The 27,733-nt window shown below is 38.1% G+C and overlaps 1 protein-coding gene across 1 annotated transcript in view; it reads right to left on the bottom strand.

The window, feature by feature from the left end:
- GALNTL6 (polypeptide N-acetylgalactosaminyltransferase like 6) overlaps window positions 1–27,733 on the bottom strand; it is a 1,203,768-nt gene that overhangs the window by 89,936 nt on the left and 1,086,099 nt on the right. The window contains exon 9 of the mRNA XM_003938723.4: window positions 12,596–12,703. Within this exon, the coding sequence (XP_003938772.1) occupies window positions 12,596–12,703 (108 nt within the window). The remainder of the gene's footprint in view (window positions 1–12,595; window positions 12,704–27,733) is intronic.

A 27,733-nucleotide genomic window follows, 5' to 3' on the forward strand; every position in this document is an offset into this window, starting at 1 on the left:
GGGATTACAGGCAGGAGTCACCAAGCCCAGTCCATTCGTGTTATATTCTATCACACGCAAAAAAACTACAATTTGTTTATCCATTTACCTGTTGATGAACACCTGGGTTATTTCCAGTTTTGGGCTATTACAAATAAAACTGTATAAACAGTCTTGTACGAGTCTTTTATGAGCATTTGCCTTCATTTCTCCTGGATAAAGATCTTGAAGTGGAATGGCTAGGTTGTACTCTAGGTATGTGTCTAACTTTTAAAGAAACATCTGAATTGTTTTCCAAAGTGGTTGTATCATTTTACATTCCCATCAGCATTGTATGAGATTTCCAGTTTCTCCAACACTGGGTGTGGTCACTCTTTTTAATTCTGGCCATTATAAAAACATGTAGCAGTATCTCATTGTGGTTTTAATTTATATTTTCCTAATGACTAATGATGTTAATCATTTTTTCATGTCCTTATTTGCTACCTGCATATCTTCTTTGGTAAAATCTCTTTTAAATCATTCACTCATTTAAAAAATTGGGCTGTTTTTCTTATTATCAAAATTTGAGAATTCTTTATGTATTATGGATACAAATCTTTGGCCAGAAATGCGATTTGCAAATATCTTCTTTCAGTCATTATTTTTTTTATTCTCTGAACAGTGTCTTTGAAGACTAGGTGGTTTTAATTTCAATGAAGTTCAATTTGTCAATTTTTTTGTGGTGTCATACTTAAGAAAATTTGGCCTAACCTCACAAATATTTTTCTTCTTTGTTTTTGCATTCTAGAAATGGTATAATTGTATCCTTTACATTTAAAGTCTACAATTGATTCTGTGTTAATTTTTGTATATGGTACTATATATAGATTGAAGTTTGTTTATTTCTCTGGATACGAACATCTTAATGTTCTAGCATTGATTATTGAAGAAAATAATCTTTCTCCACTGTATACCTTTATATCTTTATGTAAATGAATTGACCATTTGCAAGAATCTATTTCTGGCTCTCTCTTCTCTTCCAGAAATAGATTCTTACATATATCCGTCAGGTTGTGCGTTTGTTGCTGAGTTGTAGGAGTTCTTTCTATATTCTGGATATTAAACACTTACTAGATGTATGCTTTGCGTTTTTTACTCACATTCTGTGAGCTGGATTTCCATTCTGTGAACAGTGTCCTTTGGGGTACAAGTTTGCTTAATTTTTGAGCTTCACGTGTGCCACCTGAGGTAATCATGTCCCTGAAGATAAAATTGGGCTGAATTTTGCCAATGAAGGACTACTAAGCAGAAACAACTGTATTCATTATCTATTGATAAATATCACTTTATCTCACACCTGAGCGGCTTAAAACCATAGTAAACTTTTTTATCTTTCATAGTTTCTGGGGGTCAATTCTCAAACTTGGGGATGAAACAGACTGTACAATCTGGATCAGATTTTTCATGACTTCCAGTCAGATTTTGGCTGAGGTAGCAGTAATCTTAAGCCTTCGATGGGGCTAGAAGATCTTTTTTCAAGGTGGCTAGTGGGGCTTGCTATGGGTGCTGAGTAAGAGAGTTTGGTTTCTTTCTCCACGTGGGCCATTCTGCAGGGCTGCTTGAGTATACTCATGACTTGGTGCTGGCAAGTTGTCCAAGAGAATCAGGAGAAAGCTGCAATGCCTGTTATGCCCTACCCTGGGAAGTTAAAAAGAAAAAAAAAAGGATACTAGGACTAAAGTGAAAGTACGGTTGCTAATTTTTACGTATCCCTTAAGATTGTATTTGTTTGTTTTGGCTGGGTTTGAGGGTCAGAATTTGCTAGAATAATTTTATGTGATTGAATTTTTGAAATTTTTGAAACCCTGGGAAAGTGGAGATAATCAGAAGCTGGAACTGTTGAGGAGAAACCATGGAAACACAGGTCATTTGTGTCCAGGTGAGTATGCATGGCCCACAGGTAGGACACAGCCACCCTGAGACTACCCAGGACCCAGAGAAGTTCTGGCACGTTAATAACTGAAGTCTTGGTTCCTCCAGACTCGGCACTGTGAGTGAGTAGTTGATGCTTTTGTGAGTGGTGGTGGAGGTTTGACTTCTCCTACAGCTTCACGAGTAAGAGACAAAGATAAGTGAAAGCAGAAACAAGAGAAGCAAATCCAGGGCCGTGCAGTGTGGGTACGCTTCTCACAAGTGGGTGCCCAAGCATATGCTATGGAGGCTTTTGGGGATGTCTAGAGATGGTTTGGGGACAATCTGAATGGTGTACTTCCTAGTAATCAAGCCAATGGTGCCTCACGTCCTCACAACTTAGTATAAAAGAAAGTATGACCTTATTTCTACATGATTGTCATTAATCCATTTACTATTTTTTATAAATCACAACCAGCATTTTCTAACCATCATCCAAAGAGATTATCAAGAATTTAGTTCTCTCACAAGAACAGCCACAGCAAGCATTGAAACAAACTGTGGTTAAACTAAATGGTGCTATAGCATTTATATCAGTTGTTATTAATTGACCTTGTTTTATTTCCCATGCTTTCAAACAGGCAGAAAATAAAACCCCTATGTTTCTACATGCCCATTGCAGGGGTCATAGATTGAAAATTATATCTGTCCAAGTTGTAAGTAATCTGTAAAATTTTATTTCTATAAGCTGTTTTCAGAATTAGAACACCCAGAAGCATCCACACACCACGAAGCTGCCATTTTGTTTTTGGACATTTCTCAGTTTACAAAATAGCAACTGGAACTACTTTCTCTATCTTAACTGGCACTAAAAAGCAGATACACTTGGGCTGGAATTGCAGTTGGAAATGGAACCATTGGAAACACGGAGGATTGCAATGGGAATGAAATAGCAGAGGCCCCAAGCACAGTAGTACTGTGCATTCACAGATCTCATGGAAAGAAGCTAATTCCATGAAATGAGTCCCTACCATCCAGGTGCTCCCATGGCTTAGACGTGGGATTGGGGTCCTGGAAGGCATTTATTAAACAACCAGCTGTACTCCCCTTTGCAAGAGTTGCGTTTCTGGTTATTGAGATTATGGCATGCTAAAAGATTTGAGTTTGCTTAAATTTCAGCAGATTAATTTTGTAGCAGCAGGGACCTATTTTGTCTGAGCTAGCATTCTCCTTTATGAGGCTCTAGTAGAGTTGTGAATACAGGGAAATGTTCAGTTCTAATGGGGACAATGATAAAAATGCAATTAAAATCCTCTCTAGTCCACAAACTGGTCTCACTCTGTGGTTTGTTTCTCAAGTGCTTTGAAAAAAGGAAGTTATATAAATGCTCAAAAACAGCCTGAAATGCCAAGGTCTCCAGGTAGGACAAAGAATAACCAAAAACAAACTGGAAAAGATACCATAGGAAGTGGAAGATAAATCCCATTTTAATTCATTAAGAGTGACAAAGTGAAAGTAATAATTAATCATGATAGCTTGTTATTATGCAATTATCTGGGATCACTATTCAGATATTCTATTTACACTATAAAATATTCTGATAGGCATAAACAAAAGCTAATGTGAAATCTTAATCCTCATGCGATGGCTTAAGAAATGCTTAATAATGTCCCCACAGCTTGGGGACTACCTAACTCAATTATAAGCTCTGTTTTGCACAATGGAAACCATCAGATAATTGATTCATAAGTCATAGCTGAGCTGAAACTTGGAAAAGCACCATGGAATATTTGAAAAATTTAAATTGAGCAAAATTCCTTAATGTTGGGAAAAACATACATCTGTGAGAGATTTTGAGGAAAAAAATATGTAGCGTAAATAAGTAGGAAGAAACTAAACGTAAAAAATAGTTTTGGGGCTGTACATGGTGGCTCATGCCTGTAATCCTGGAACTTTGGAAGGTCGGGGTTGGAGGATTGCTTGAGGCCTACTGGAGTTCAAGACCAGCCTTGGCAACATAGTGAGACCCTGTCTCTACCAAAAATACAAAAACTAGCCAGGCGTGGTGGCATGTACCTGTAGTCCCAGCTGCTCAGGAGGCTGCAGTGGAAGACGGCTTGAGTGTTCCAGGCTGCAGTGAGCATGGATTGCATCACTGCACTCCAGCCTGGGTAACAGAGCACAACCCTGTCTCTAAAAAATAATAATAATAATAATAAAATATTTTGCGATGTTTTGTGGGAAGTTACTAAGTCTGAAAATAATATTGTCTTTACTTCACATTTTTTTCATGATACTGCCAGCAATTTGCTATTTTGCTTTCTTTGTAGCGTCTATGTTTGACATAAAAAAAAAAAAATCTATGCTTTACCTCTATATTGCTTAAAATTTTCAAAAACAACATGGGATTCTATTGTTATTTTTTAAACTAATAAAATATACAGATACTTTAAAAACTTCTGATGCCACTGGGTAAGGAATTAAGGTAGTAGATGATGGTCAAGTGGAGAAAAAGTTTGTGTTTTCTATTTTCTCATTTCTTCTCTGTGGGCCCTTGGCTGACATAATGGCTTCACTTTGCCTTATTTTTTTTTTTCACATGTAACACAAGCAAGAAATGCCCAGTGTTTAAAAAGGGGACAGGATTGAGGGGTGAGTGAGACAAACATCGTTGTCTACCAGAAACTCATCCCCAGTATAGGGGGATGCCTCAAGGTGAGGCGACATCATATCACAAAGGGACAGCTTGATCTAACTGGCAAAGCCCAATGCTATTTGCTTGGGATACGTAGCATGTTGTGTGCATTTCTGCCTGGCAAATAGTAGGCACTTGATAAATATTTATTAATAGAATTTATCTAGCCTAAGCCTTCTTTGAGGCTACAGATGACATTTATCTTCTTAGCATGCAATGAACTCAGGATATTTTAATGATTTATTGAATCATTATTGTCACATAAATTTATGATTGACTTTTAGAGAGGATACCAACCATGGAGAATAAAGAAACATTATTTATGGAGGATGCCTTAATTTTTAAAATTAAAAGCTCTTTCTGAACGGAAGATATTACATTTTATGTTGTTTTGTTTTATTTTTGATGCAGGGTCTCACATGGTTACCCATGCGGGAGGGCAGTAGCTTGATCATGGCTCACTGAAGGCTTGACTTCCTGGGATCAAGCAATCCTTCCTTCTCAGGCTTCCAAGTATCTGGGACTATAGGCACATGCCACCACACCCAGCTAACTTAAAAAAAAATTCCTTTTAAAGCTGGGGTCTTGCTATGTCGCCCAGACTGTTCTCAAGTTCCTGACCTCAAGTGATCCTCCTGCTTCAGCCTCCTGAAACACTGAGATTATAGGCATGAGCCACTATACCTGGCCTGATGCATTATATTTTAACCTATGGCCAAGTGGGGAGGGAAGCAAACATTAACTGCAGTATGTGAATCATCTTTAGTTCTGACCACAGTATTAGACAGCCTTATTGCCCTTTAGGTTATATTTTAAGGAAGAGTCAGAGAAAGTTATTGTTTTTAGAAGAATTGCCTCTGCACAGAAGTCCTAGTTGTTTATAAAGGCTGAAGATCCATCATTTCCTGCTTTTTGGAGAAAGCCCATGATAGGCCACCATGCCCCTGAACTCAATGATAGTTTCTGTTTTTTTTTTTTTTTTTTTTTTTTTTTTTTTTTTTTTTTGAGACGGAGTTTCGCTCTTGTTACCCAGGCTGGAGTGCAATGGCGCGATCTCGGCTCACCGCAACCTCCGCCTCCTGGGTTCAGGCAATTCTCCTGCCTCAGCCTCCTGAGTAGCTGGGATTACAGGCACGCGCCACCACGCCCAGCTAATTTTTTGTATTTTTAGTAGAGACAGGGTTTCACCATGTTGACCGGGATGGTCTCGATCTCTTGACCTCGTGATCCACCCGCCTCGGCCTCCCAAAGTGCTGGGATTACACGCTTGAGCCACCGCGCCCGGCCGATAGCTTCAAATAGAGCATCTGAGCCCTGTAGTTTTAAGAGCAGGAGCGAGAGTGCTGCTGTTGCTGGGGTCGAGGTTGCTGTCCTCCAGCTCTTATTTGCTGGGCAGCCTAGGACAGTACAGTGATTTACAGTCATCAGGAGAGAAAGGTCAATTTGGGGGAGTGCATATTTCTCATTCATCACCATACTTTATCAGCTTCTTGGTGATTTTACTTTCAGATATCACACTGGTCATTTTGGTTTTGTTCATGTTTTTCCTTGACTGATGGGTAGATTTTTCTGACATAAACGAAGGCGAGCTGCATATGCCTGCCATTGTGCTCTTTTATTTCAGTGATTTCAGATGGGAACGCTGGCACCATGGTCAGCAATGAAGAAGCGTTCATTAATTAACGTGGGGTGGTCTGGCTTCTACATTGAAGCCTTCCTCCTCCTCCTCCTCCCTTTGTCTATGCCTCTCCCAACCTCCATCATTTTCAAGAGTCTGAGATGATCTATGGAATCAGCAGAGCTGGATGTCACCAGAGAGATGGCACAGGAAGGAAGAAAGACATCTTGGGAAGTACATGAAGAAGTCGCTTCACAGCTGACAGAGGCACAGCCACCATTCTGCCTCAGAACTCAGACTTAGAACCTTGTGCCTGTGAAGCATAATAACCATCTGAAATCGTCAAAGGTCATTGCACTTTGCTAAGAAACCCTACGTAAATGTTTAAAATCAAAAAGGTTTGCAACTTATATGTAGATTAGCTGCTAGGGTCCTTAGGCATAATTTGTTAATATCAAATATGTATCGCTATATATAAAATAATTCTATATGCTATATAGGACATATATTTCCTCTTTTGTTAAACCATAATCTCAATTACAATATGACAGTCTATTAAAAAAGTTTCCAAATAAGTGAACTATATAAGATATAGATTTAATTACATAATGAGCTTTACTATTTTTATTTAACTTTTTTCTCATCCTCACGATATTCTGGCACTGCAATATATAGATTCGTGCATGGTGTGGACTCTGTGTCACTGTCAAGATCATTTATTAAGAGGAGTTAAGATTCGTGTTTGACTTGTTCATCACTTAAACTTCCAGGGTCTAGCATAGGGACTGGCACAGTAAGCATTTTTTTTTTCTTCAGAAGTAAAAATTTATTTGCCAAAGAAAATCTGGCAGAAGTTTTTGTGTGCTCTCAGAATTCTAGATGCAAGTCTGTGGGTATCTCCCCAGATCTGGCTGTCCCAAGCTGTCACTTAACGTTATCTAAAACCAATCTCAGCCTCTTCCCCTTTCCTCTTCCTCACTTTCCTCTTTTTTTATATTGATGCTATTTTCTCTGGGATGCCGAGATGGAAACCTCATAGTCACACGTGAGCTCCACCTCCGTACAGAGTGTAGCAAGTCAATAAAAATCTTTTATAAATTTTCTTTTAACAAACTCTCCTTGCATTTGAGATGTTACTTTCTTTAGCCTTGTCCATTTTAATAATTATTTGTTGGTTGACCTTTCTTTTTTTTTTTTTTTTGTAAGAGTTTGCATGGTATACGTTTTTTTTTTTTTTTTAATTGCATTTTAGGTTTTGGGGTACATGTGATGAACATGCAAGATTGTTGCATAGGTACACACATGGCAGTGTGGTTTGCTGCCTTCTGTCCCCTCACCTGTATCTGTCATTTCTCCCCATGCTATCTCTTCCCACCTCCCCACCCCCCGCCCCTCCCCCATTTCCCCCCAACGGACCCCAGTGTGTAGTGCTCCCCTCCCTGTGTCCATGTGTTCTCATTGTTCAACATCCACCTATGAGTGAGAATATACGGTGTTTGATTTTCTGCTCTTGTGTCAGTTTTTACCTCTTCTATTTTTATCCTAGCACTTCCTGGCCAAGATCCTACAGTCAGGGAGTGAAGGTCAACACTGCAAGCTGCATCCGGGGTCCTCCAAGGCTGCTGCAGCGTCCATGCATGGTCTAACTCCATAGGCCCCATGCACACCGTCTGTAACTCTCTGCCTGCTCATTTCTGCTTGGTACTTTGCTAAACTGATGCCCTGCCAGAGATGCCCAGGCTGCTCTAGTTTGTCTCAAGCACTCTAGAAGGGACGCTGTGATGAAGAGCACGAACCTTGAACAGACAGACCTCGGTTCATAGTTCCAGCTCTACTCCTTTACCATTTAACCTCTATCCCTTTTACTCTAACAATTTTCAGGACCTGGGAAGCAGCCTGTGCAATTTGACTTTTATGAGGTTTGACTTCCATTTTAGCTCTTATCCTGAAACTAGAAAAAAAATGTAAAGTATCCCATGTTCTTGAATGGTTCCCATAAAATGCAAGATGAAATTTTAGAATGGAAAAATTACTGATACTATGTCAGAGGTGAAATACAGAAGTACACAGTCCCCTGATTTGCATTCTTCGGTGTTTCTGTTTTTTTTTTTTTTTGAAATCTCCAACTCCTGGATTCAAGCAATTCTCCTGCCTCAGCCTCCTGAGCAGCTAGGACTACAGGCTCATGCCACCACACCTGGCTGATTTTTTGTACTTTTAGTAGAGACGGGGTTTCACCGTGTTAGCCAGGATGGTCTCGATCTCCTGACTTTGTGATCCATCTGCCTTAGTCTCCCAAAGTGCTGGGATTACAGGCGTGAGCCACTCACCCAGCCTCTCCGGTGTTTCTTATAGACTTGGGATAAGGGTTGGTTCTAACCTTGTCTCCTATTGGTGAGGGTGGCTGTCTGCACTTCCAGGACTGCCCCACTCACACTCTGCAGGGCAGTGCTCCGGGTAGTGACCCTCCGGGGAAACTCTCACAGGCCAAGTTGTGCCCATGGAGACCACTGGTGTGTGGCAATCAGGTGGTATACTTAGCCACGGGGTGACTGCTATCCACCTCTGACATGTCCTAGCTATCACAACCACCTGTCACAGATCCAGTGGCTTTGACTGTCCCCAAACACACTGCCATTCACAGAGGGATTTGTGAACTGTCCCCACAGGTGCCAGTAATAACGACTCCTTCAGCAGAGTGCTTGGCTCACATGGAAACCAGAATGAAGAGAAGAATCTCTTCTTTGAGATTCTCCCACCTATTTGCCACTCAGCCTTCTCTGGCTGTGCAAAGCGTCACTCAATGGACCTTTCCTGAGGAACTGCTCACACTTCTGTGAGCAAGAAGGGATGAAAAAGGCACCACAGCCCTGGTGTCTTTCTAGTATCCCTGCAACTCTAGACATGGGCATCCCTTCCCTCAGGGACTTGCTGCTTGTTCCTGGTGACAAGAGGCCACAACAGTGTCCCCGTGTACTGACATTAGCCCCGAGCTGACTCAGTAACACTGTCTAGGCTTATTAATGACAAATGAATACTCTGATTTCCAGATGAAGTTGAAGTGTAAGTTCCGGTGTTCTAACTTTTTACATTTTGTGGGAAACGACGTAGTGATGCTAATTATTGTTTTTGCCAAATAAGGGCACTAAAAAAATTTACTGTCTTGTATTCTGTCATAAAAATGAAAAAAAAAAATCCTTACAGCTTCTGTATAAAAAAGATGTTATTAAGTTGAACAGGTTTAGTTTTGGGATTATTGTTTTTCTTAGTTCAGAGAGGCTGGGTGAAATGTTGGCTAGGAATTGGCTCTTGTCATTCACCCTGAGTTTGGGAACCACTGTTATATGAAAGTTGCTAATACAGTGGACATATTCTTGAAGGCTCTCTTTCAAGTCCTGTAATTTGAGAGGACCGAAGAAGGTCACAGCCACAGCACTACTTCCTTCTCTTCCCTAGACCTATACATATCTTTATGATACATTTAAGCAATTGCTTGTCTTGCACTGTCCTCTAACAGTTTCATAGATGGATATCTTGTCTCTTCCAACCAGATTCTAATGCTGGGAAAATAGAAGGTACTAAATAACTAATTTTAAAAATGTATTTCTTTGTTATACACCAACAGTATGCTGTTTAAGGCCGTTCACACATTTGGGTGTCTCTCCGTGTGTTTACAGAGTTGGGAAGTCTTTTGGAATCATGAATTGGAATCAACAATGCGAAAAGTGCACATTTTTGAAGAATTAAATGAGTTTTGTAGAGTAAGAAAACAAGCCTTTGGAGTAAAGTCTCCACCTTCATCTCCATTTCTTGATGAGGCTGAAAGATAAAAATACCAATCGAGTAGGTGTGACCCTGCATTTGAAGCATGTATAAAGTCTCTCATCATTTTTGATGATATGTAATAATGTAGTGTGTAGCAAGGTAGTTGAGGGGCTCTCACAAAATATCAGAATAGTTTTTCATTTTAATGTACTTTTTTTTAAACTTAAAAAAATACTATAAAATGTTCCTCAGAGTGACAGGCAAGCTTCGATATTTATGACTTTCTGATTGCTCTAGCAGTTTAGAAAAAAATAAAAATAAAAATGAACCCTGAAGTAAAATTTGAGTGGAAAAGATTAAAATTCAGAATTATGGACTTTTTTCATTTGAATAAATATTCACTTTTTCCTGGAAGTTTTATATTCCAACCCCAGTTTCTCTACATTTGACAGTCCTTGAAAAAGTGCTTTATTTCTTTCTTGAAAGTATATGAACAGTTTTATTTTTTGAAAATAGGTCCTTTTGGATCAGCACAACATTTACCCCCAGCCACAAGCTTTTATACTCTACTTTTGACTATGAACCAAGCACACACATCCATTTTCTTACAAGTGAATGGTTCTTTTCAGAGCACAAGCAGGGGAGCATATGAGTGAATAAAAGCGGATACATGAGAGACTATCGTTATCTTTATGATATTTTAAACTGCTATGATTTATTATATCTACTTGGCTGATTGGTGACATGTGCTCTAAATTGTTCAATCACTTACTTTCCTGTGAAGTCTCGTTTTCTGATTCATGTGTCTTAAGTCTTATGACTAAATCAAACCATATTTCCTTACCCAAGATGCAGCTCTTTAATTACTTTATGATTTTGTGACTGTTTTTTCATTTCAAGTAGTATATTTCTACAGATACTTTTAGAGGACTATGTTATTGGCATTAAATTAAAATTTTAATTTAGTTAGGAAAGGGGGAATATGATAGGTTAAACATCCCTAATCTGAAAATACAAAATCCAAAACGCTCCACAATCCAAAATTCTTTGAGTGCTAAGATGATGTGACAAGTAGAAAATTCCACACATATAAGAACATCAAACTAACACACATGTGGTTTCATGCACAAAATTATTAAAAATACTCTATAAAATTACTGTCAGGCCATGCATATAAGTTGTATATGAAACAAATAAATTTTGTGTTTAGACTTGGGTTTCATCCCCAAGACATTTCATTACGTATATGTGAATATCCCAAAATCTGGAAAAAGAATCTGAAGATCTGAAACACTCCTGGTCCCAAGCATTTTGGATAGGGGATACTCAGCCTGTATTTCTCTTCAAGGTGTGTGTAACGTAATGTTAGTACTAGGAGATCTAATTGCTGTCAGGGAATATGGAAGTGACTAAAGAAAAATGGAGAGTTGATGAAGATTCACTGTAAAAGAAAATTTTGTTATACTCATAACAAAGTATTAAGTTTTAGTAACAACTTAAATCTGAAGCATTGTCCTCTCTTAGCTTTCCTGATTAGTTAATTCTTTCCACAAATATCTGCGTCTTCCCTAAGCCCTGTTTTAGGTCCTGGGAGTAGAGCAGTAACTAACACAGACCAAAGCTCTACCTTTGTGTTACTGATATGCTAATGATTCCTGGTGAATTGGTTTATTTATTTTTACAAAAGCTTGTTATGTGAGCCTTATATAAAAGATCCAAATAGTTATATATTGCAGGCTTATTTGTAAAAGAACCAAAATGAATAATTCAGCAGTTGATTTCTAGGGTAGCAGTGTGCAAAGAGATGTGGTAAAATCTTCTTTTTCTAGATTTGGATTCTGAGAAGTAGCAGGTACATATTGTGGTGATGAAAACTGACCTAGCCCTGAAGAAAGTAATATGGAAACCAGAGAAATTGTCAGTATTGTTTGGAGATGTTATTGTGAGTCCATTCTCCTAAAAATGCGTGAAAATGTTTCAAATGGCAGAAGAGAAAAGCATCTTTGCATCTGGTTTACAAGAAAGGTTTAATTCAAAACAATATTGGGAAAAAAATGTTAGACTGAGCCAACTTTGAAATGTTGAGGATGGGGTAGAATTTGAGGCAGAGCTGGCCATAGTCATTAAAGAGAAGAAGGCAGAGTTTGGGTATCCAGCTTTTCCTATCTCCCATTTACTGCTTTCTCCATCTGACTTACTACACATCCTGTTACACTCAGCGTGCGTGGAGGGAGCTGGCTGCTCCAGGTCCGCGGACCTACTCTGCTGTTTGGCATTCACGTGAGAGTGAATAACTACCTAGTTCAGACTTCATTTTCCCATCTGTGAAATAAAGATAAGAACACAGACCTCGGAAGGTAATGGTGAAGATTAAATATAATGTATGTGAAAATGCTTTGAAACAATCCTAACAGGAAATAGTATTAATAGTTAATACTTTTTTAAGCAATGGAAATAAGACTGAGGAACACAGGAGCTCTCTCTATACTGGGGAGCTTCTTTCAGACTGTGCCTTAAATTACACACGCCACGGGTGAGGCTAGTTACTTTGCTTACAGAGATTACATATACCATGGGTGAGGCTAGTTACTCTGGTTACAGAAAGCTGTATCAAACCCAGTCTGTTCTGACGCTGAGATACTCACTCTTGCCAGGCTGGTCCCAGATGGAACTTTGTATGGAACATACTTCCTGTAGATATGACCAACTCTCGAACATGGAACATCAAACATTTCTCCTCCACACATCCAAACCTGAAAAGGGAAAAAGAGAACTAAAGATAACAGTGAATTTCACACAAGAAAAGAATTATTAGTAGGATTTATAAACCATCTTAACATCTCTGAAAGTCTTTAAATCAATAATTTCTACTTATTTTAAATGGCTAACCAAAAAATAAAACCACATTTTTTAGAAACCTAGATTCATAAAAGTTTAGAACCGAAATACAGCTGAGTGCAATGGCTCATGCCTGTAATCTCAGTACTTTGGGAGGCCCAGGAGGGAGGATTGCTTGAGCCCAGGAGTTCACGACCAGCCTGGGCAACATGACAAAACCTCATCTGTACAAAAAATACAAAAATTAGCTGGGTGTGGTGGTTTGTGACTGTAGTCCCAGCTACTTGGGAGGCTGAGGTGGGAGGATTGCTTGCTACAGTGAACTGTGTTTATACCACTGCACTCCAGCCGGGGCAGCAGAGCAACACCCAGTTTCAACAAAACCAAACCAAAACTAAAATACTACTAGAATAAAATCTTGTTTCCACAGATAACATGCTGGCTTAAAAAAATTCTAGTAGTATTTTGTTACAAATATTGTTTTAAACCAGCATTTCATGCTCAGACATCTTATTTAGTTAGACATTTGTTTCAATAATCTTGTAAAATCATGTGAAGAAATAACATTTGAAATTAAAATGTCAATTAAAAAATTTAAAATAAAAAAAGTGAAATTTTAAAAATAGGTGAATGCTTTAAAGAACATAAACATATCCATACCTTTAAAGTTGTATTCTGAAACTTGCAGCAATGCTAACCTTAAAAATCAGAGTTGCATTCACACTTCTTCCCAATCCTCAACCCCTGCTGATCTTTTTCTTAGGTACAGATAATAATCAGTTAAGATGCTGTACTTTTATATTTAGTAACAAGAGTCATTGTTATACTTTACCATGACTACCTTCTCAGACAGACACACACTTAATTGTGGTTTTATACAATAGACCATCTGTTATAAGATAACTTATTACCAAAACATAAATCCAGATTTCATATAGGCTATAGCCTTAGCTATTTCTATTGCAAGTAAAAAGATTATAAAGCGAGATACTTTGATGGTTAATTTTACAACTTAACTTGGCTGGGCTGGACCATGGCACCCAGATATTTGGTCAAACACTATTCTGGATCTTTCTGTGAAGGTGTTTCTTGCATTCAATTAACATTGGAAATCAATGGACTTTGAGTAAAGTGAATTACCTTCCATAACGTGGATGGGCCTCATCCAATTGGATGAAGGCGTTAAGAGAACAAAGACTGACCTCCGCTGAGCAAGAAGGAATTCTGTAAGCAGAATCCCTGGGTCTCCATCTTGCCCACCTGCCCTGAAGATTGTGGACTTATCAAGCTTCCACAATCATGTGAGCCAATTCCTTAAAATCAATCTCTTTCTCCTCTTGTTTTTGTTTCTCTGGAGACCCCTGAGTAACACAGAAACATATCTTGATTTAAAGTGTAATATTGAAAGAGAGAAACAGAAATGCTTATGTTTTCCTTTATATTTCCTTCCAACTTCTTTCACTAAGAGGAATGACACCCCAAGTGAGAATGATTGAACAAATAGTGATTGAGATCAACGGAAATCCAAGAAGGAAGAAATACAATTATTAAAGTAATATTCAGTTGCTGGAATTGAGTTCAGGATTACTCATAGTGTTAATTTCAACTTGATGGGATATTTACCAATGATTTGGATCAAGCCTTCTGAAATATGTGTGTGTGTGATATAAAGCTGGTAAGGGTAGTGGAGAGTCTAAACTACATTATCAACATCTGGAAAGATTTCCACAGGCTGGAGCTATATAAGATTGAACATAAAAAGGCAACAAGAAGCAGCCGCCCCAGGATCCTAAGGTATCAACTCTTCTACAGCAGGAAGGGTGGAAAAAGACTGAGTAGCACAAAACACACATCATTAATGTACTATGGAGAATTTAGGGACCAGTGATCTAGATCTATTGCAGGCCTGAAGTCTTTTGCTAATTTCTGGATAAATGCTTTATATTTCCTTCTAAGGGGAATTTTAAAGTGGAAAAGTGATGCAAACTCAGTCTTAGGACAGGCAATTGAAAGAACTAAAGATGTGTAGTTCTGATAACATAAATTCAGAGATACCCTTTTCAAAAAACTTAATATTTGGAAGAGATGTTTTGCAGAGCCTTTAGGAGATACGACAAGGGTTAATTGCATATAGCTATAAGGGGGCAGATTTCAACCTGGGGGAATAAATTTCTAACAAAATGATTAAAGATAGAATGGACTTCCCTGTATCACTAGGTAAGTTGAGATCTGCAGCAGATGACCCTGGAGCATATGACTTGTATAGACACTTGATCTAGCTGATACTTTAAGGTAATTTTACAGCACAAGTTAGAATTTATGAATGCTTATTTTGTCATTTTCATTGACTATTTCATGTAATGCTCACAATTCAATGGCAGACTTTACTGTTTCCCCAATTATGAAGGGGGGAAAATGGCAGCCTAGAGAAGTTGAGTAGCTTGTTCAAAGCCACATAACTGGCCACTTTCAAAACTGAGATTTAAAAACCTAGTAGTTTAACTTCACGGCCCACATGTTTAACTGATATTCTATCTACGGATGATGCAAACTCTTTCAGTAAAGGGCCAGACAATGAAAACTTTTGTCTTTGTATATCATATGGTATCTTTTGCAACTACTCACATTTGCTAACAAGTGGGCATGGCTGTATTTCAGTTAAACCTTGTTTACAAAAACTGGCAGTGGGTTATTGTTTGCTGACTCTTGTTCTATAAAGTACTAAGTACTTTCAAACACTGACATTCAGTGATTCTAAGATAATGTATGTGGGAGATTATGTTTTCCAAAATTAGACATCACAGTATCTCCTATTGCACATACCCCTCTGAAATGTGACCTTGGTAACAAACTTCCCATTAGGATTTGGGTCTGTGTCTTCTCTCTTTGAATTAGGGTGGACTTAGGAATTCTTAGACCAGTAGAGCACAGCAGAAGTGGCTGAAGATGGGTCATAAAAGGTCACATAGCCTGTCCACTGGGGCATTTGTTTTTGAAACTCTGGGCTTCCATGTGAGAAATTTGACTCTCTGAGGCTACTCCATGGTGAGAAAGTCCAAGCACCTGAGATGTCATGCATTGGGTAAATAGCTTTACTTGGGGTTTTAACTGATGGCCAACATCAGCTGCCAGCCCTGTGAATAAAGATTCCTCTACATGATCCCAGCCCTTTGCTGTGGAATCATTCCCTGCCAAGACACTACACATCACAGAGCAGAAACAAACTATCTCCTCTGTGCCTTTTTTTGAATTTGCAGCCCACAAAATCCAAAAGCTTAATAAAACAATTGCTTTATGGTGCTAAGCTTTGTTATGCAACAGTAGTAATTAGAACTACATGTATCTAAATCCATGATAAAGGTGAATCACTAACAGTGATAACCAAAATTTATGGATCATTCATAGATTTCATCTTGTTCTATTGTAGGGGATACAGAGCTAGGACTCAGCAATTTCCGTGTTCACATCCTCCTGGGCACAGAACCAAGTTATAATTCCCAGCTCCTTTGTATTTAGATGTGACTATGTAATTGTTTCTTGCCAGCAGAATGCAAATGGAAGTGATGTGCATCACTTCTAGGCCAAAGAAGTTACAAGTGGACTTCTTTCTCTACCTTATTTATGACATATTTTTCCCCCAGAGGCTTAGTAATTGCAGAAGATACGGAGGAGGACTCTGAGGCCCTAGCAGATGGTAGTATGGATGGGGACCCGGATGCTGAAAACTGGGTTGCTGAAAACATTGCTCGTGCCTCCTCCTCCAAATTGTGAGACAAGCGATAGAAAATTCTTGCTAATGTGAAATTACCAAGATTCTGGATTTATGATAGATGTTGTTCCACCGTAATGAAGAGTCATTTTTTTCCCCCAATCTCTTCTGATATTTTAAATCAAATGTGGTGACTGTAATTATTTGAGAGATTACTTTAATTCTTAAGCCTGCATTTTAAAGAGGTAGAATTTAAAAGTAATTAGACAACAGGTGATGGGGTGGAAATGGGAGGGAGTAGAATATTGGATAGTCTAGTGTATAATGAAGTGTTAGTTCCTATTGGCCAATGATAAGGAAATGCCAAGGCAAAGCAGCTTTCTTATCACCTGCAGCTGGGAGATGGTGATTTGTTGGCACAGTCTTTTATTTTTCACACAGAAAAAGTGACTTTATTGATTAGCTTGTGGAGGTGGCCGGTCTTTCCTGCAGGATTAGGAGATGGTGACAAGTGAGGACAAGATGTGCTGTCAAGGTCTGGAGCAAGGCCTTACATTTTCTGGCCTTAACATCTTCTTCACTTCATGCAATCTTGCAGAAGACTTGCAAAGTGAGCAGAAGTGAACTAAATGCTTCTTAGGAGAGTATTTGCAGAATGAAAACAGCCACAATAGAAAGTTCAGTAAATGATTATTGCTTTCTGTTATGGATTGAATGTTCGTGTCCACCCAGCTTATCAAATTCATATGTTGAAATTTTAACCTCCAACGTGGTGGTATTCAGAGGTGGGGCCCTTGGGAGGTGATTAAGTTATGAGGGTAGAGTTCTTAAGAATAAAATTAGTGAACTAGTAAAAGACAGCCCAGAGAGCTCTCTCCCTGTCTTTCCACCATGTGAAGACACAGTGAGTAGATCGCAGTCTGCAACCTGGTAGAGCGGCCTCTCCAGAACCCAACTGTGCTGGCACTCTGATATCAGAGTTCCAGCATCCAGAACAGTGAGAAATAAATTTCTGTATTTATAAGCCACTTAGTCTATAGCGCTTTGCTATAGCAGCCCAAATGGGCTAAGTTAAGAGTCTTTCTTTTTTAAGATATAACGAAACAACCTAACAGACACACGGTAATATAATTTCAACTAATTATTCTCAGAGGATCACATTAAGACAGGGTTTACAGATGTATATATCAGTTTATATTTGTGCATAACAGATTATCATGTATTCACTTGTTTAAGACTAGGGACATTTACTGTATCACAGTTCTGTAGGTCAGAAGTCTATGAGGGTTCAACATGTTTCTCTGCCTGGGGTCTCACAAGGCTGAAGTCTAGGTGTCTGCTGGGTGGAGCTCTTACCTGAAACCTCAGCGGAGGAATCTGATTTCAAGCTTATTTAGGTTATTGCCAGAATTCAGTTTGCAACTGTGGGACTGAGATCCCCATTTTCTTGCTAGCTGCTGACTGGGGACCATTCTCAGCTTATAGATGCCACTATTAATTCCTTGCTTCATGAACTTTCCATCCCAGCAGTGGTTAAACTCACGTGATCAGGTTAGGCCTACTGTGGTCACCTCCTCTTTTTAAAGTGAACTGATTAATTACTTTAATTATATTTGCCAAATCTCTTTTACCATGTAATGTCGACATATTCACGTGAGTAATCAAGGAAGAAGGTAATCTTATAGTTCTGCCTACCACCATTTCTAATGAATGAAAATTCATGTCTTCTATCAATAACCTCATCCTAGTTCTTAAGATTCTTATCCCCAGAAGTTCTTATGAATAGCTAAGTCAAATTCAAGAAACTTCTGAGCAGACATTTTTAACGCTAAATTGAGTGTTGAGGAGACTAGAATCCTAGGATTTATTTTTCCCTGCCGTACTGCCCCTATGATCACTTAAAAAAAGCATAAATCTGAGCATACCATTCCTCTATCGAAATCCTTCAGTGGTTTTCTATTGTTCTTAGGACAACGTCATAATGCCTCCATAAAGGTTACAAAACCTTGCATGATCTGACCTTTACCTACTTGTCTCTCAGTCACTATCCTCCCACTCCCCTGGCCAGAGCTATTTTTGATTCCTTAGGAAGGATCAAGCTTCCCTCCTTGGAGCTTGCTGCCATTAGCTGTTTTCTCTGAAGAAAATTCTCCCGCCTCTTCTCTTCCCTTTTTTCTTTCCTATACCTTGTCTTCTTCTCCTTAGTTTCCAGATTTCAGCTTAACCCACACTGAGCCTCCAGATTTGGTTGGGACTCCCTGCTTCATGCTCTCCCTCTCTCTGGTGCTTCTTTTTCACATACTTCATTAAGTGAACAAATACATAGTGAGCACTCACTAGGTGCCAAGCAGTTTTCACCAGACTGAAGCTCTAATGTGTAACCCCGTTAAAGTTTTGAGCACATGGAGCCTTCCTTCAATTGGAGACAGTGTTGCCCAGAAGTGCGGGACTCCTCAGTCCTTAATCGTCTTGGGAGATAGGTTTTGGCCAGTTCAAAGACAGCAGAAAGCTTTAGTTGAAGGGAAAGTGGAAGCAGAGAGTTTATTTAAAGGGACAGGACACTCTGAAAGATGAGGCAGAGCAAGCTGCTGAAAGAGAATGGGCCAGCTGCACCTGGAGAGTTCTGCATTGGGTTTTTACGATGTTGGATTTTTTTCTTGATGTTTTCACCTCTGTCTTAAGTCATCACCTTTTTTCTTTGTCTAATTTTCCCGCTTCTGCCTTAAGTCCCTGCCTTTTCCCTGCTTGGTTCCCACCCCAGGCTTGTGGGACCCTCCCTAATACGGTTTTGCTGTGTCCCCACCCAAATCTCATTTTGAATTCCCATGTGTTGTGGGAGGGACCCAGAGGGAGGAAATTGAATCATGGGGGCAGGTCTTTTCCATGCTGTTCTTGTGATAGTAAGTCTCACAAGATCTGATGGTCATTATGGGGCGGGTGGTGGTGGGTCCTGAACAAGCCCTTTTTGCCTGCTGCCATCCAAGTAAGATGTGACTTGCTCCTCCTTCCCTTCCGCCGTGATAATGAGGCATCCTCAGTAGTGTGAAACCTTAAGTCCATTTAAATCTCTTTCTTTCGTAACTTGCCCAGTCTTGGATATGTCCTTATCAGCAGTGTGAAAACAGACTAATTCGCTACCCTTTGTGTGCATACATGAGCCAGTGTTGGATACTCTACCTAGTGGCTGCACTGCTCATTAGCACCATCCCTGGAAGGTCGTCTAGAGGTCAGATCTACACTTATTGTACCTGTGTATTTCTCAGGAATTTCTGTTTTGCCTGTTGATATGGTTTCCTGTGACCCCCATAAATCTCCTCATCTTGAATTGTAGCTCCTACAATTCACACGTGTACCCAGTAGGTACCCAGTGGGACGTAACTGAATCATGGGAGTGGGTCTTTCCAGTGCTGTTCTCATGATAAGTCTTACGAGATCTGATGGTTTTATAAAGTGGAGTTCCCCTGCACAAGTTCTCTCTTCTCTGCCACCGTGTAAGATGTATCTTGCTCCTTCTTGCCTTCTGCCATGATTGTGAGACTTCCCCAGCCATGTAGAACTGTAACTACATTAAACCTCTTTATTTTGTCAATTGCCCAGTTTTGGGTATGTCTTTATCAGTATCGTGAAAACAGACTATAACACATTCTTTCCCCTCGTCAGCATGCACCCAGCTACATTGTGATGGTATAATCGCAAAGTGAGCGATTACTGGGTGTCTGGGCTAGATGTAATAAAAGCCACACCTCTTGGATCCAAAAAGTGTAACTTTGGGAAGATACACTTTCACAAACGATTGCTTTCCTTTATTTGTAGAAATCTGGATTTCGAGGTTCTTCTTTGAGATAGTAAGAAAAAGAACAGCTTATTTTGACCTGTCCCGATTCTCCTTTTTTATTTGTTGGTCAGAATAAAATGAAAGCAGAAATTAGAAATGTGTTTATAGTTTTTAATAAGAATATGATGGTTTTATTTTCGGGGAAAATTCTCTAGTTTCCTGAGTTATCTGCTTAGGATTTTTTCTAAGCCAGATATACTCTGTTGTGTCAGTATAAAAAAGAAGTGCATAAACTTGCATTTAATGAGTTTCTAGGGGTCTGAATGGTGGCAGAAGAACTTCAGAGGTTACATTGTTCAGGGGATCACTACTTTTAAGAAAGTGTTCATTTTTACAATAACATTAAGCAGTCTTAAGAACAGTGATTTGAGGGCGGTGAATGGAACTTAAAAACAGATATATCACTTAATGTTTATTTGAAACTTAAATTTTGGGGAGGAAAAACTGGATTTGAACATCTTAAGTGTGCTTCTTTGGGTAAAATATGATTAAGGACCTAACCTGTCATTTCCCTTAATTCATTATTCTGCAGCTTAGACTTTACATCAGAGGCAAAGCACCTGCTTTGTACCATATTTCCATATGTCTTCAGAATTTGAGTTTATTGCTTAATTTTATAGATTCACCATCTGCTAAAAATATAATCAAAGTTTTAAAACCATTTCTTAAAGATTGACTTTCTGTAGTGGAACAACTTCTTTCTCTTAGAGAAATATCCAAACAGGATTTTCCTTTGCCCCTCACTTGGGCTGTCAACCATGCCATGTCCTGATGGCAGGGGTGGGAACATGACTCAGGCCAAGTGAATTGAAGTCCTTCCCTGAGGTTTCATCATGCTGGATGGAACTACCTTTCTGGTGGTGACGCAGAAAATGAAAGCCTGAGAGCTTTCAGTGGTCACGCCTGAGGGGCAGGAGGGGAGTCCATGGGAGGGAATAAAGCTGATATATGAGGGGCAAGGTGGGGAGACTTTCAGAGAAAAAGTCCAAGTAGCACTTGAGGCCCTCGGACCTCCAAGAGACTCATTCATCTTTTCCTGACTTTCACACTGTTTCCATCAGCCACCTCCCAAATTCTTCCTTTCTTCTAAGTTAAAATGAGTTGGGTTTCTGTCTTCTTGCAAGTCAAATAATCCACATTTAAAAACTCCTTTCGGCCAGGCTCTGTGGCTCACGCCTGTAATCCCAGCACTTGGGAGGCTGAGGCATGTGGATCACGAAGTTAAGAGATTGAGACCATTCTGGCCAACATAGTCAAACCTTGTCTCTACTGAAAATACAAAAATTATCTAGGTGTGGTTGCGTACACCTGTAGTCTCAGCTACTAGGGAGGCTGAGTCAGGAGAATTACTTGAACCCTGGAGGTGGAGGTTCCAGGGTTCCATGCTACTCAAATGAATAGCATTGCAATCAATACTTCAAAGAATCAAAGAGAAATTCAGTTTTAAATTTTATTTTTTTTGTTAGATTTTTAAAGCCGTATTCAATATGAAGATGTTTTCACCAAAATAAAAAATGTGAACACTCTTAAAGGTTTCTAATGGTGTTCCCAAGTTATTTTTATGTCTAGGAAAAGCTGCTACACTTTCACAATGTGGCACAGTGATCCCACCTTCAACTGGGCAGGTTGCCGTCATTTTCTGAGTCTCATCGTCATCTTCCATACAGCTGGGTTAGTGTATCTATCTAGTTCATAGGTGGTTGTAAGGACCAAATTAAATAATACACACAGCCTCAGGAGGAGGCACATGATAAGGGCTCAAGAAAGGCGATTACACGGTATAGTCCACCTAGTAGACAGTCTGTTTTTTGGTATGTTGGGGGTTAGATGAGATGGTTGATGTGCATCCGCATGTTGGCCTCCATGAGAGGAGGAAGGGCATATGATAACATGCAGGTCCGTGAATGTGTGTGTTGGGGGAAGCAGACATTACACGTATTCTCAGCCGCGTGGGAAGGCAAAGGAAGTGCTGGGTAACTCCTGGTGGCCTTATGTGTTGTAGACGGCTGACCTTGATGTAGCATATACAAATCAAATTCTTATACCTCTAAAGTTAATGTGTGCATACAGTCTGAAGGCTCACAATCATATTGTCTTTGGGATTTGGGTGAAGGACTTGAGAACGGTATGGAAACTTTTTTTTTTTTTTAAAGTTTGGAACTTTCCATACAAATACCTCTTGTATGGGGGGCAAACTGACTTGCTTTACATAGATTGACATGTTAGAAGCATTAGAGTGTTTAGTGTTTAGATTATATTTCATTTTTCTTGTTCGGGAAAAAGGGCAACCAGAAAAATAGAAAGGTTTGGAAAGTAATCTCAACATTAAAAAGATTTCAGGGGTGATGGATGCAGCAAACCACCGTGGCACGTGTATACCTATGTAACAAACCTGCACATTCTGCACATGTATCCCAGAACTGAAAGTATAATAACAACAAAAAAAGATTTCAATAGGAAGTCAAATTAACCCTAACACAGGTACTGAATGTCATGTAAACTGTTATAACTTGCTCACTTCACAACTATCTATAAAAGTTAAAATAAAATTAAACAGGGAATTAGGAAAATGCCAACAGACATAAAGGAGGTTAACAACTGGGGAGCATTCATATTTGCCCCTAGGCTTATATCTAATAGACATAAACTTTAACTTGAAAGAGCTTTGAGACACCTGATGTACCTTTTGTTGGGCAATTGAAACGAATCTCAGACTGGCTTGTGAGACATTTAGCAGCTGTTTCTGTTAATCTTTCAGTTTCTGAATGCATTTAGAGTCATTTTAACATTTTCTTTGGAAGATCAATTCTGATGTGTTGAATTAAAATGGATATTTTAATGTCATCTGGGCTAAACAGTGTAGGAAACAAGATCCATAGGAACAACTCTAGATATTTTCTTGAATATCTGGGGGTATGTGATGTGCCATAAAAAGGCTTCTATCACATTTTAGATAAAGATGGCAACTACACTTTGACTTTGCAAGCTCAGATGTAAGGAGTGGTCTCTAATACAATGGTCTCATAAAAGCATGAGATAAGATACATAAAATATATAAAAAGCATGGGAAGATATATAAAAGAAGTAAGAAGGTATACAAAATATTTTAGAATCATCCTTGGCATAAAAAGGATTTCTAATGAGCACATTTTATAAGGTTGAATTTATTTCCAACAAAACCATGCGTACAAAGCATTGTCATGATAGTTTATAGAGAGACGGCTTATGGGAAAAAGTGTGAACTCCTAAAATGAGATTAGTTGTGTCTTTCCAGAGAGGCAAATGAACTACTTTAGGAGTATAAATTAAACACCTCAGGGTTTTTTTTTTTTTTTTTTTTTTTTTTGTATTTTCAGACAACTATGGAGAAAGTGAAAATGCTTATTAATTAATACTGAGGTTCTTTGACAGTGGTTTGTCTTGGGAACCAAGAGTTTGACAAGTTAGCAAGTGTGGAGGGCCAATGACCTGGCTTGGGACAAGGGCCTGTAAAAAAAAAAAACCCTTTCTTTAAGGTGCTGTGTGTCATGATTTTGCACTTTCTCCTACAAATCTCTGAGCTGTGTAACACGTGGAACATTCACTGCAAACAGTGCTTTGGTGATGTCTGGATGAGAGAGGCTCAAGGTTGTAGGTATAAGGGGTGAGGAAAAGAAGCCACCCTGGGGTCCATGCCTGTGGAAGGGATACCATGCAGGAGACCATTACTGAACAAATCGCTCGTTCTCTTTCCTCAGGGATTTCCCAGGGGACCAAAGTTCTTCCTTTAGCTTGGAAGTTTTGGCCTAACTAATACCTCGGATTTGTTTCTAGAGTTTGTATTTAAACAATGTTGAGATTCATGAAAATATATACTAACACATTAATGCAGATACAGATGTATTTAAAAAGGCTTTTCTTATAATCCAAACTAAATTCCCTTCATTAAGAGGATCACAAAAGTCAGGGGCCTTCAGGGGCCAACAGAGAATTTGTATTGAGGCAGGTATTGGGTTTAATATGTTGGGTTTAATACTATATTACCTTCAATAACAATGTAATTTTCACATAGTAGGCTTTCAATAAATATTTGCTGGATTCATGAGGACATCTATGAATATTGTGTGCATATGAAACTATTTTAATATTGTCTTATATATATGTTTATATATGCTATATATGTTTCATATATAAATTATTCAATATAAAGAAAAACATTTCTATTCCCTTCATTTTAATTTTTGCACAGTTGTTCTGTATACTTTACCTTTTTTTCACTTACCAATAGGCTTGGATATTATTCCATACTAGTAAAAATAAAGTTGCACAATATCTTTTTTATTTTATTTTATCTTATTTTATTTTTTGAGATAGAGTCTTGTTCTGTCACCCAGGCTGGAGTGCAGTGGCATGATCTTGGCTCACTGCAACCTCTGCCTCCCAGGTTCAACCAATCTCTTGCCTCAGCTTCCCAAATAGCTAGAGACGTGGTTTCACCATGTTGGCCCAGCTGGTCTTGAACTCCTGACCTCGTGATCTGCCCACTTTGGCCTCCCAAAGAGTTGGGATTACAGGGGTGAGCCATCTCACCTGGCCAAAGTTGTATTATTTTTAAAGACTATACTGTAATCTATAGCATAGACAGATAATAATTAATTCAGTCAGTCCCTTGGTAGTCAGTCTTTAGGGGTTTTCCATTTTTTTCCATCAATAAGAACAATGTTGAGATACATTTGTTGTATATGTGTCATTTCACACAGCTGTGAATTTATCTTTGAGTTATGTGACTACAAATAAAATTGTTGAGCCAACACATATACACAGTTTCATCTTGAAGCATGTTTTCTAATTGCTCCACATAGAGGTTGTACCACTTTTAACAATAGTGACTGACTGTATTTGAGAGCGTCTATTTCTCTTAACTAACATACTGCTATCAAAGTTCCTGATTGTTGCAAATCTGATAAGTGAAAATCTATTACAAAATTAATTTGCATTTTTATTTATCATAATTGAAAATAAATAACTTTTGATGAATGAGTTATTTGTTTTTTCATTTCTGTGAATTGTCACAATATTTTGCCTTTTAAGAATACTGCTTAATCTTATTGATTTGTGAGAGATCTTTATGTATGAAGGGTATTAGTTGCAAATAATTTTTCCCAGATTGCCATTAGAATTTTATCTTTTTCCCACATAATTTTTTTAATGTAAATCAGCCTTTTCTTTGATTGCTTCTAGTTTTTTATTTCTTAAATCACACTTAGGAGACTACCTCTCATTCTTGCATAATTTTTGTAATTATATTTTTTATGCTTAAAATGATTTATCTTCTGAGGATCTTCATACGTTTTGTATGAATTGTGGGATTTAATTATTTTTTCTTCAAAATGGGTAGCTATTCTGTACTACCACTGAGAAAACTACTGTTTCCTTCTTGATTTCAAATGTTAATTTTATCTTATGTTAACTTCACAATTTTATTGGGTCTATTTAACTTTTATGCTATAGAGATCTATGTTTATTCAGGAAAATTTTATTATATATTTTATTATCTGTTTTGATTAGCCCCTTATCTTTTTTTTCACCCAATTTTTTTTATTAATCTATTTCCTTTTATGCACTGGAAGCACTTTGCTTAGCTAAAAAAAAAAAGTTATCATTTTTATTGATATTGCCTTAAATTTATGAGTATAGTTAGAGAGAATCTTCTTTATAAATTTTGATTGTTTTCAAGTCTTTTTTTGTGTCCCTTAGTAGATTATGTCATTTTTTGAAAGAGTTCTGCACATTTCTTGTTTATTCCTAGTTTTTGTTTTGCTGCCGTAAATTGTGCTTTTCTTTTTATCTTTTGGATGGTTCCTTTTTATATTTATAAAGGCTATTGTTTTCTATATATTTACAAATACACACACACACACACACCCCCACACACACACGCTCATGCACATTTTTACCCAGGCAACTTACTGAATTTCTTACTGTTTATAGTCATTTTTCAGTTGATTTCACTGCATTATTTAAGTAGGTCGTATTATTTAATAGAAATGTTCCCCCCGTTTCTAATCTTTATATCATATTTTTATCTCTTATCTAACTATAATTTTTAATGGAAAAATTACAGCATTTTCTCGTTAAGAAAATTGATAGCTTTTGAGTTGAAATATATTCTTTATACAAACACGCATATTTATATTTTAATCATGCTAAATACAGTATTCCTTCTTTATCCATGGCTTCTCTTTTCATGGTTTCAGTTCCCCATGGTCAACGACGGTCCAAAAATATGGCTAGAAAATTCTAGAAATAAACAAAACGTTTTAAATTGTGTGCTGCTCTGAGTAGCATGATGAAATCTCACATTCTCCTGCTCCATTTTGCCTGGGACATGGGTCATTCCTCTGCCCAGCATCTCCGTGCTAGCTACACTGGCTGTAGTCACTTGATAGCCTTGATTATCAAATCATTATCAAAACACAAATCATCGGTGCTTGTGTTCAAGTAACCCACACTTTGATTAACAATGGCCCCCAAGTGCAAGAGTGATGACTCTGGCAACTCAAATGTGCTTCCTTTAAGTGAAAGGGTGACAGTTCTTGACTTAATAAGGAAAGAAAAAAAATCATATGCTGAGGTGCTAAGATCTATCCTAAGAACAAATCTACCCATGAAATTGTTCAGAAGGAAAAAGGAAATTTATGCTAGCTTTACTGTCACACCTCAAACTGCAAAAGTTATAGTTACAGTGGATGTTAAGTTCTTAGGACGGGAAAGGCATTAAATTTGTGGGCGGAGGACTGGAACAGAAACATATTCCAACTGATAGCAACCAGGTTTGGTACTATCCATGGTTTCAGGCATTCATTTGGGGTCTTGGAATGCATCCACCATGGATAAGGGGGGACTACTTTATTAAGTATTTTTCAAAAATAGTTTGCAAATTTTATTAAATGCTTTTATGTTATCTATAGAGATAATGATAATCTTTAAAATTTACTATTAAGGTGAATTTGTTAATACATATCCCAATATTGAAACATACCTGTAAAAGCTGAACTAATTTGTTGTATAGTCTTTAAATAGCTAGTCTATTGCGTAATATTTATTATTATTTTTCCCTGTGAGTATTTATAAATATAATTACCTTTACTTTCTATTTTTTTGTGCTACCCTGGTGAAGCTTTCTTAAAAATATTGTGACAGTTTTATATTCAATTTGAAGAATTTCTTTCTTTTCTGATTTTAGAAAAAAAGTTTTTAAAAAACATTATAGTATGTGTTCCTTAAAGGTTTAGAAAAATGAATGGGGCTTGTTGCTCTTTAATTTTGAAGAAGATAGACTGTTGATGATTTTCTCTTTCTTCTATGGTCATTGGTCAGTGTGGTAGACAGAATTTTCAGATGGTTCCCCAAATTCCCGCT

The sequence above is a fragment of the Saimiri boliviensis genome, chromosome 3 (assembly GCF_048565385.1).
Source record: "Saimiri boliviensis isolate mSaiBol1 chromosome 3, mSaiBol1.pri, whole genome shotgun sequence".
In the NCBI taxonomy this organism is placed as follows: domain Eukaryota; kingdom Metazoa; phylum Chordata; class Mammalia; order Primates; family Cebidae; genus Saimiri; species Saimiri boliviensis.